At 44.7% G+C, this 11,037-nt stretch overlaps 4 protein-coding genes across 4 annotated transcripts; 2 read left to right on the top strand and 2 right to left on the bottom strand.

Moving 5' to 3' along the window:
• Positions 1-10: 10 nt before the first annotated feature.
• On the bottom strand, positions 11-2,175 carry EAF01_005621 (uncharacterized protein; the record flags this gene model as incomplete). The annotated part of the gene is made up of 2 exons (XM_038913875.1): positions 11-879; positions 1,017-2,175. 2 exons carry the CDS (start codon positions 2,173-2,175, stop codon positions 41-43), a joined length of 1,998 nt encoding a protein of 665 aa, XP_038770324.1. The 3' UTR covers positions 11-40.
• Positions 2,176-2,695: 520 nt separating this feature from the next.
• EAF01_005620 (uncharacterized protein) lies at positions 2,696-4,818 on the bottom strand (the record flags this gene model as incomplete). Its single annotated transcript, XM_038913874.1, has 5 exons — positions 2,696-3,533; positions 3,586-3,765; positions 3,811-4,247; positions 4,301-4,527; positions 4,665-4,818. 5 exons carry the CDS (start codon positions 4,816-4,818, stop codon positions 2,696-2,698), a joined length of 1,836 nt encoding a protein of 611 aa, XP_038770323.1.
• A 713-nt stretch (positions 4,819-5,531) lies between these two features.
• Positions 5,532-6,317, top strand: EAF01_005619 (uncharacterized protein; the record flags this gene model as incomplete). Its single annotated transcript, XM_038913873.1, has 3 exons — positions 5,532-5,734; positions 5,828-5,906; positions 5,959-6,317. The coding sequence occupies exons 1-3, from the start codon at positions 5,618-5,620 to the stop codon at positions 6,315-6,317; spliced, it is 555 nt and encodes a 184-aa protein (XP_038770322.1). The 5' UTR covers positions 5,532-5,617.
• Positions 6,318-7,695: 1,378 nt separating this feature from the next.
• Positions 7,696-9,270, top strand: EAF01_005618 (uncharacterized protein; the record flags this gene model as incomplete). The annotated part of the gene is made up of 4 exons (XM_038913872.1): positions 7,696-7,964; positions 8,019-8,164; positions 8,220-8,447; positions 8,519-9,270. The coding sequence occupies 4 exons, from the start codon at positions 7,696-7,698 to the stop codon at positions 9,268-9,270; spliced, it is 1,395 nt and encodes a 464-aa protein (XP_038770321.1).
• Between the last annotated feature and the right edge of the window lie 1,767 nt (positions 9,271-11,037).

Here is an 11,037-nt window from a genome sequence, read left to right as displayed (position 1 = left end):
CGAGACTTCTTGAGAATTATAACTTGACATTACTCTTATCCTACTCTTGTCTAGTGAATACAGGTATAGTGTCAATGGAACAAGCCACTTCAATCTCATGCCCTCCTTCCCAGGATTCATCTCTCTCTTTACCAATCAGCGACCAAGATGTCCCTGCTGGAAGATAAACCTTGATGTTTTTTGCCCCAGCCTCAAACACAGGACAAACCAAATACTTTGGCCCAAACATATATTGTTCCTCGATTTCCCAACATTTCTTATCCTCCGGAAACTCATAAAACAAAGTTCTCATTACTGGACTCCCCTTTTCACTAGCCTCTTTCATCAACCCCCTTGTATAATCTCTCATCTCTTCTCGTAACATCATATATTTCTTACAAATTTCATAAACCTCTTCCCCATAAGACCAAACCTCATTATCCGCACCACTCAAACACGTCGATCCCCCTCCCTCTCCCACCTGCGGCTGTTTCGGCTCTCGATCCCCATGCAACCTCATCACCGGACAAAACGTCCCCCACTGAAACCACCTCACAAACAATTCCCGAAACGCCGGATCCGTCGGATCTCCCCCATGAAAACCCCCAATATCAGTGGTCCACCATGGAATTCCCGCCAGTCCCATATTCAATCCCGCAGTAAGTTGATTGCGGAATGAAGACCACGAGGAAGCGATATCCCCGCTCCAGACTAGCGCGCCGTATTTTTGGGAACCGGCCCAGGCGCAGCGGAGAAGATTCACGATGTTGGTTTGGCCTGAGGCGGTCATGCCTTCGTAGAAAGCCCGCGCGTATTCGACGGGGTAGGTATTACCGATGGAGAGGTTGGTGCCGCGATGGTAGCGGTAGTTGTCGAAGTCGTAGGCGGTGTATTCGGGTTCTGGGTGGGGAGTTAGCTATCTAGATCTATTTATCTCTAGCTATCTAGTCTCTCTCTGGGTAGATTATTGAAGTCAAAGAGGTATGGTATAGTGCTGGATAAGATGAGATTGAGATTAAAGAATCAAAAATACTCACCCGCTTCATCCAACCAAAAAACCTTAATCCCCTTGTCATAATAATTCTTCTTCGCTTTTTCCCAGATAAATTTCCTCGCCCCCGGATTCGTCGCATCAAAATGAATCGTATCACCCTCAAAATCCATGACAATCCTAATTCCACGATCCGTCCTCACCAAATACCCTTTCTCGAGCATCTCTTCGAAATTCTCCGACCTCGTATCCACAGTCGGCCAAATCGACACCATAAGCTCTATCCCCATCTCTTTCAATTCTCCAATCATGGCATCAGGATCCGGCCAAAACCTCTCATCAAACCTCCAATCTCCCTGTCGCGGCCAGTGAAAAAAATCAACCACAATAACATCAATCGGTAACTCCCTCTTTTTGTATTCGCGCGCTACACGCAACAATTCCTCCTGCGTCTGATACCTTAACTTGCACTGCCAAAACCCCAATCCGTATTCCGGCATCATGGGAACCTTACCCGTGACATCCGCATAGCGCTGTAGGATTTCCTTGGGGGAATCTCCAGCCACAACCCAATAATCGAGAAAGGAAGTAGAATAAGCTTCGAAACTCATGATATTTTTCCCGAATACCGCGCGGCCGATGCCGGGATTATTCCAGAGAATCCCGTACCCGAGAGAGGAGATGGCAAAGGGAACGCTGGCTTGGGAATTCCGATGGGCGAGCTCCAGATCCAGTCCCTTGAGATCGAGATAGGGATGTTGGTATTGACCCATGCCGAAGATTTTTTCGTGTCGGGATTGAGATTCGAAGCGTTGGGTTAGATGGTGGGTGGAGCTGCCGCCGGGGTTGGGTTTGTATTCTCGTGCTTCGATGTTGATGGCGGAACATTTGGGATCGGTGACGTCGAGTCGATGTCGTGCGTATTCTTCTAGGAGAATCTTTCCCTCGTCGTTGTAGATGATTATTTTGCCGCGAGAGGAAATTGTGGCGCGGATGGAGCCGTTGGTGATGGAGGCTGATTTCTCTTCGATTTGGATAGTTGGGGTTGGAGAGTCGATTTCTTGGAGAGCCCAGAGTTCAGAAGGATCGGGATACTGGGATTCCTTGGTAGAACGGATTCGAAATGCGTTGGGGCCCCAGGGATCTATCCAGAGTTCTTCGGCGTCGTAGCGGTAGATTAGACGGTTTCCTTCGGAGTAGAGCATGATTTTTGAGAGTTGGGATAGACTTTCTTTGAAATTGAAGGATGAAAGCTCATGCAACGATTGCTGAGCTCTTTTTGACTACGATCACTTAACTTCATGGCTGACGATAGAAATACTCTTTATTTTCAATTTGGGCACGAATCAATCAAAAAATGACGACCAGACAACATTTATTGGCTGATGGGCAATTAACAGATGCTGTGTTGTACCATTGCGGGGTCGTGGAATCACAACCCCGCATCACATGTAGAAGCGCACCAAACAAGTCTGTTCGACGGGCACACAATGCAGATTCGAGATGTGGGAAATTCTTTGAATAGAATCGATCATCATGAAGACTCCAAAAGATACAAGGTGTATTCAATATTCCCCATGTGATGTAGAAGATATAAGCACCGGCTAAATACAATCAGGCACCGGAAAGCTTCCCTTCTGTAATCCCTGCCCTCTCGGATAAGAGATGTGCGAATCTCATCATGTGGGTTGATGTTCAAGTATCTTGAAAACAAACAAGTATTGTCTAACCTCTTAGAATGTTCTTCAAAACACTCATCAACTTCTCCTCTGGCTCATCAATCATTTCCATAGCTCTCCAAGCTACAAATCTATCCGGTCTAACCAACACACAACCACTCTCCTCAACTTCTCTTCGTCTCGCCCAATCAAAATACACATCCTCATAATCTTGTTTCCAACCGATGGAATATACATTAATCTCAACTCCAAGAGCCTCTGAAGCCTTGGCAGCAGCAGCTCTCCATTTCTCTCCTCCAATCCCAGTAAAAAGGCAAAACTGTCTATGGCCAGCTAGATCAATAGTGGAAAACTGTTTTCCTGGAAGTCTAGTATTCAACCACGCATGAGGGAGACGACTTCCAGGATAAGTAGTAATTTCATGCTCAAGAACCGGGTCTGCCGGTAATGCTGGTCTTGGTTTCTCATCCGCGAGAACGATTGCAGAAGATTCGTAACGTTGATTCATCTCAGTACCCACGGCATGAAACTCGTGTGCCGTTCCTTCAATCGCAGCCTGGAAGCGTGCTCGCCGAGCTGCTCCTTCAGGTGTAGCTTGTGAGAGTTCTGCAAAATGTTCTCGTCGAATTTCGACAGATGGGTCCATCATTCCTAAAGCTTCCCATACTGGACCATGATCTCGAAGTCCTTGATTAGCTCGTGTGATAACGGATTGACCCACCGGTTGGCGTTCTAAGGTATATGAATCGAGAAGACCGCTCTCCGCTTTTCCCTTCAAGACATAGGCGATCTTCCATGCAAGATTATATGCATCTTGAATACATGTGTTAGAGCCTAGGCCATTGAATGGTGGATGGCGGTGAACTGCATCGCCAAGGCAAAATCTTTATAAAGTAAGCGAGTAATTTCCCATGGTAAGGGAGCTCGGATACATACATATTTCCATCAGAATAGTATTCTGCGACAGTTTCATTGATCAGCCATTTCGAGATTCCAAGTATTTCTGCGTGGATTGAATTATCCCCAATCATATCCTTGACACATCTCAAATACTCATCGTCTGAAGGATTGAAATTTGTTCCGGCATCAGGAGAGGGAAGAAGAATGAACATCCACCTGGAAAGTTAGTATGTTCTCCTTGAGACTTGATAAAGCACTTACTCATTCCAAGGCTTTACCATTCTAATCAATCCATTCCAGCCAAAGGCGGTCAGTTCATCTTCAGGTCTCACGACCCAATGTAGGTTTCCCATTCTATTTTCCATCACGTGTTGCAATTCGGCCTTGACCAATACATTGATAGCTAATCCTTGCCCAGGTTTCTTGATTAATGGGATCTGTAACTGTCTCAAGACTTGACTTCGAGCTCCATCACATCCGAATAAGTATTTTGATCGAACATGATATATTTGTTGCGTTAGATTGTCTTGGAGTTTGCTGGTAATTATCCCCGAGGTTGAGTCTCGTTCAAAGGACAAAAATGAGGTATCAAATCGACAATTAAATCCACTATGAGAGGCCCGATTGATCAAAATCGGCTCGAGAACTGTCTGAGGAATATCGACATGATTGCATGGACTAGCAGCATCATAATCACCCTGTGAGAATTGTTAGTCATCAGAATGCTATCATCACCTGCTCGTCGACCTACGGCACGTTTTGGATCATTCCCCCATGAGTAAATCCTCGCGTATTCCTCACCAGCCAAAGAACGACACCATCGTGTATGTAACATTGAATCGCCCTTAACAGCGACTTGCAAACACTCCTCTTCCAAACCTATATCACGCAAACACTCCATTGCTGCCATATTAGTTATGTGAGCTCGAGGGGTATCGGCTGTACTGGGAGTGGCCGCGATAAGCATTCCTCGTAGGCCTACGGACGTCAGTATCATTATTCATTTTCTCCCTTCACTTTTATTCTTCCGCAGTCATCTAGTCATAAAAGGCATTCTTTTGGAAGGCTCAATGAAGGTCACGTGCCAAGGCACCGAGAAATCCGCATTGACTCACCATGATGCCCTAGGAAACAAGCCAAAGAAGCGCCCGCAGGTCCAGTGCCAACAATCAATAAGTCGGTTTCAATGATTGCTTCAGTCACCGTGGCGCCTACATTCTCTGCATTTCCATTACCATTGGTATAAGGCCAAGATTTGGAAGTTGTCATATTGGAGTACCGGTAAATGATATGATAATGCGATGAAATGAAGTGAAGAAGATGTTTTGATCTTTGCAATGTGGGTTATTGCTTAATTTTATATCGAGGATTCCTGGGCCATCTTGTGTTCAAAGATAATATCAGAGAATGCTCACGATCACGATGCTACTTAGATACCGCAATTCCACTTGGAAAGAACTTCTACTTCGGAATTCCCCACGTGAAGTGTCAAACTAATGCTGTGCGCCCCACATTTGTCCATTGTTAGATGAGCATTGATAAGGGAAGCTTACGAATACTCCATCGTGACTACATGTGATGTTTGAAAGCAATTCAGTAACTTATGTGATATTTGATCATTAGAAGAAATTTGGTTAGAAGGAGTGATCACATCGGCATTCGTTTCAAACCTCTATGTCAACCCCATAATCAACAAGTCACCACCCCAACCTCTACTAGCACTAAACCCTCCAGCTACTCTCAAGCCTTGTCTCAAAAAATTCACTGCAGCATTACCAGTATTTAGGGAGGCGGGTACTTGGTTTGCTCTTGGGTCATTTCACATAAAGCAGTTGTGTTTGTGGAGAAGTTTGGACAACGAGTTCGGAATTCGCTGCAATCAAGGCCATGGGAAGAGAATGGAAGGTCGGAAGGAGAACTGAGAGGTATTAGATATAGATGTGCGATTGTCAAAACAGAGAGAAAAAAAAAGGGAGTTGTACCGTTACCAGGGTCCGCGGATAGTATCGGAGTAGGTTCATCGATGTATTGATAAGGAGGTTGTTCGTCTGAATCCTTGTATTCATCAATGGTCTGTAATGAGACTGCAGAGGAAACTGAAGCATCGTCAAGAGCTGGATTGTCTCTGTACACCGTGAGCGGGAGTAAAGTTGTCGCTTTGCCCGTTCTTAAACTTCTTCATTCGGTGAGCTATCAAATGGAATTCCAGTGAAATCGTGAGGGAGCTCATGATCTTATATCGAAAGGTCGATGATGGATCAAATCAGATAGTTTGAAGGCGGTTGTTGGAAGCTGTTTCCTTGCGCATGCAAAAGATGTAGAACATTTTCGAGCCAGTATACAACCCCACTTCCAAGGTCAGTAATATCCTGTACTATCAATAGATGAGTGAGTATTAACATACTCTAGGATATCCCGAAAAGATTGATGATGCGGTTGAGAATTATTTCTGTCTCCGGAACAACAGCACACGCTCTGTCGACGACCCAATAAGAACTGAATACGGGGATCTATGCTATTTCTCAGATAACTTCACCTTTCAGGAAATTGGCGAGGGGCTGGTCGACGTACTTCTACCTCTCTATCTTCTCAGTGGCAAGCCTCTACAGGAAATCGTCGCTGCTTGCACGCCATCGTGTACCGAAATTGCTTTTCTAGCCAGCGAGTTGAGCCTCATCGCCAAAGCCAGACCTCGGTCATCAGTCACATTCTATAGTCTCGTGCGAGGGGATGTTGTTTCTGAGGACACTGCTCAATTCATTCCATGACAATGGCGGACAGTTTGGCGAGTTACAAATAATGATATTGCTCGGTATCAAAACTGCTAGCACTCTATCAAGACCTTATGCTGCTGCACGAGTCGAGCTTTTGAGAAGTTGAGGGGCATAGATTGAGGTCGGAAGTAGTCCTGTGGTAAGTTCAAAAAGTTGAGAGGGTTGACGGCTGACAGTTGGCAGTTGATGGCTTAAGATTATAGTGTTTGTATTTGATCGCGTTGAATGGCGATATGTTGAGGTTAGTTAGGTACGCAAGGGCAGTACAAATATCAATCCCGTTCTGGTACTGGGTTCACGTGTCTTGATAGATTGTGAAGACTGAATATTTAAGCATGCTTCGTGGGTGAGCAAGCGAGCTATCTCGAGGTATTATATCCTTTCGGTTTCGGATAAGATGAGTAACGCAAATCGATGAAAGTCTACCTAGATAGGTGGGTACGAGCTCAACTTCAGACAGTGCACCACAGAATCAAGAGTAATGCGGGTGACCTATCATTTTGTCACACTGTCGTCGAATTCAATTGTGCAGAAAGTTACTATCAATAGGTATCGTGAAAATACTGAGTTCATCGATACGTTGTTTCTCAAAGATTCGCCGGCTTCTCTTCCCTTGGGGAGCATTGATAATAATCAGGAATGTACGTCCTTGATATCTTTTGTTGCCTTCTCCCAATGCCGGGGTGACATGATTCCGATTTTTTGGATGATAATGATGACGACGACGATACTGATCAGGGCGATACAAGACCATCCTTCAAGAGGTGAAAGGCCAGTCCTGCTCAAAAGACGTGAAGAAGATGACTGATCACTGCTGACGCCGTTCTTATGGCACAACTAGTGACATTGCCTCATTGCCTCATTGCCTCAAAGTACACCTCCAACAACCATAACTCCGTGAAACCTTCGACTTCACTTCTCGAAATCGATATCACCCACCGCCATGAGTTTCGCCTTTCCATTAATAAATCACCGACATGAAACTCGGCCTTGAACCTATTTCCCGAGTCCCAATACCGTCACTAACGCTCGGGCGAAAAGAAGATTTTGAAGAAATCTTCCCATGTCTCATATCCACTCTTGACACCTTCCACGATCTTTCTCCACATCTTTGACGATCTTACCACCAACGATTCATGTAATTGGCGGATATTAAAACAAAGAAGATCCTACCGCAACATCCGCGGTCTACTTATATATCAACCCGCGCTCTTAATATTGGTGAATCTGTTGCTAGTTTCTCACTTCGGGACCTTCAGAGCGCGAAAGGATGAATATAAGAGAGAAGAATCTACTCGCTTGATATACATGGGATAAGATTCAATTAATACGATCAATTTGTGCACTCCGCCGAAAGCCACATACCGGTTCCATGGTAACCATACATACTATTCATAATCCCAAATCTGAACCCGATCCCGTTCATCGCCCGATGGATCAGATATCCACCGATATGGATCAAAATACTTCGCCCGAGGGATCTTTTGAATCAAAGGGAGAAAAATTATCGGGTAACGGTTCTGACATTGTTGCCGAAGAACTTCCTCAGGTGGCTCCGAATGCTCATGCCGATATTCCAAATGGAGGAGTGGTTGCATGGCTTCAAGTGGTTGGGAGTTTCTTCTTATTCTTCAATTCATGGTATGATTTCCATTTCAAGAAACAACACCCAATCAGAGCTGACAATGACAACAGGGGTATAGTAAATATGTTTGGTGCATTCCAAGCTTTTTATGAAAATGATTTACTATCTCACGAATCACCATCTAATATCTCATGGATTGGTTCTATTCAAGCTTTCTTGCTCTTACTCGTGGGAGTTTTCACTGGTCCTCTGTTTGGTAATTTCTCCCCTTTTACCTTTCTTCAAACAACGAATTGCTGACTTCTCCCCAGATGCCGGTCTCTTTCGTCCTCTTTTATGTACTGGGACATTCATGGTTGTCTTCGGTATGATGATGACATCTATCTCCACAAGCTACTGGCAAATTATACTTGCACAAGCTATGTGTATGGGAATTGGACTGGGATGTCTTTTTGTTCCTAGTGTGGCGATCGTTTCTACTTATTTCTCAACACGGAAAGCTTTCGCTACTGGGATTGCGGCTAGTGGAAGCTCACTTGGTATGTACTTTTCTCATTGGTTATTATACCATTCGACACGGCGATATGAAGTCAGCAGCTAATATTCTCAGGTGGCGTCCTTTACCCAATCATTTTCCATAACCTTCAACCTAAAATCGGGTTCGGTTGGACAACAAGAGCCCTTGGATTTATATTCCTTGCTACCCTTTCCATCTCCATCAGCATAATGAAGATGCGTGTGAAGCCTCCGCAAAAGCGAAAGCTCATAGATCTAGCCGCATTCAAAGAACCACCATACTTGCTCTTTACGATTGCCCTCTTTTTCGGGTTCATGGGTCTCAATATTCCTTTTTATTACATCTCATCTTACGCCACTGACGAAAAAATCATGAAGTCAAACTCGGCATTCTATATGTTGAGTACTATTAATGCGGCATCTATCTTCGGTCGCATTATCCCCAACTACTTTGCCGATAAATTCGGACCCTTAAATATCATCATCCCAGGAACACTCATCGCAAGTGTCGTAGCCTTCGGCTGGACTGGTGTTCATTCTGTTGGCGGTCTCGTCGTATTCGCTCTCCTCTATGGATTTTCCACAGGATGTTTCGTCTCAATTCCACCCACCATCATCGTATCACTTAGTCCTCACATGGGCGTCGTAGGCACGAGAATGGGCATGGCTTTTGCGATTGGTGGATTGGGTCTTTTAGTCGGTACACCAGTTGCTGGACAGATCCTCTCGAGTTCCGGATATGTTCCTACGATTTCATTTTGTGGGGCATTGCTCATTACAACAGTGGCTTTTTTTATTGCAGCTAGGTTGAGTAAAACTGGGATGCACATTAAGAAGTTTGCTTGATTAGGTGAAGATACTATGGGATAGATAGGGGAAAAGCGAGCGAGTGACACGAACTAGAGAATACCATGACATGAGCTTTAATAAGCGGGCAAACGATACCATAGATTAATGACCTGTATAATAGATTTCGAGATGGCGCTGGGTTAGAAAAGTATACACGCAACTTTTACAACTACACTCTGTTCTCATCAGCTCAATGACACAAAAATTACGACGCGTCTTTAGCATTCTACCTCCTTGCTTCAGGTATCTTTTGTCCTTCTGCTATAAATTTCATTGCCACCAATATGGAGTTCACGCAAGCGCCACCTTTCATCAGTTTCCAACGAAAAATCGCACCTATCTTCCTCACAGAACCATCCACAACAACATGTAAGTCATTATCATATATGCGCTACCATCAAAACGCAAAAAGTATACCCGAATAATCCAATCCCAGAGTATATCCCATAATCCTCAAATCTCCAAACACCTATTTTCCTCGTTTCCACAAACACTTCTTCGGTCAAAGTATCCCAATCCAAGTAATTCCATCAATTTCCAAACCCCCAACTCCACAGTGTTCTAACACTATATTCAGCATCTCCCTCCATCGAATTCTTTATCGGCATTAAAGGTATTTTGAGAACTACACTCATATTAGTGACACCCCTTCCTAGAAAAAAACAGAAAAAGAAAAAAAAAAACACTCACGCATCGAAACATCCCTAATCGATTCCCTCGCAATTCTCCTCCCCAACTCAATCACTTCTTCATCCTGATACACCGCTCTCACACAACCCCTCTCATCTTTCACCATCCTCCCCTTTCGAATCGGTGTTCCTTTCTGAAACCCCCTTCCGAATATCTGACTCTCTCTCCCACTCGACGCAATCCCATTCCCATTCCCATTTTTCCATCTCCCCTCTCTCCATTTCCCCTTCTCCTCCTTCTCCTCCTCCTTCCCCACAAAAACCATCCTACTCCTCCCCATCCTCTCCCCAAAATTCGCAATCTTCGCTTCCCCGATATGGAATACTTTGATATCGTCACCGTATTCGAAAATCACGGGATGGCCTTCGCAAGATAGATGTTGGTCGGTGAAGATAGATGTCCGACGGGGGGAAAAGGGGCCTTGGGAACAGAAATGGATGGTTCCCCAGCCGTTTGGGTATTTGGAGGCGATGGATAAGGAGGGATGGGAGGGTTTAGGGGGGCGCGGGTCGGTGTTGCTGCGTGTGCGGGGAGGGGGAAGGGGGGAGGAGAGGAAAGCGTGGTGTGTGAGGAGGGGCATGTTATTTTAGGATGAGATGAGATGTGGGAGATGGGATTAATGGATAAAAGGGGTGTCTGTGAAGTAGAAGGTTAGGGTCAAGGTTACTTGGAAGAATTCTCCACTAGGGAAACTATAGAGATAGTATAATTTAAGATGCTACCAACACTTGCATGGTATTTTTCTTTTGTCACTTGTATAAGAAAGAATCGCAGTGGCAGTAAAACAAGATTCATGACGGTTAGTTAAAACTTTGACCTGGAGTAGTGTGCGCTTGAGTGGGGCGGAGGTTGGCGGTTGGCGGTTGTGAGTTTGCCTTGCTCCAGCCTCTTGAAGGATCATCGGTTGGTTTTTCTGTTGTCATACAACGGAAAATCAAGAATTGATTGTGCTTATGACGAAAGTTGATATCAATGTTTAGAATGATTTGTTGCTTGTGTATATCGTAGGATTGTCAGTCAAAAATGGATTCAAAGGGAAAAGAAGCAGGCACTCCATATTTTATGAGAACGAAA

Source organism: Botrytis porri, assembly GCF_014898465.1.
Source record: "Botrytis porri strain MUCL 3234 chromosome Unknown BPOR_007, whole genome shotgun sequence".
NCBI lineage: Eukaryota > Fungi > Ascomycota > Leotiomycetes > Helotiales > Sclerotiniaceae > Botrytis > Botrytis porri.
The sequence above is the reverse complement of the archived record's forward strand: the minus strand, read 5'-3'. Positions and strand labels throughout refer to the sequence as shown.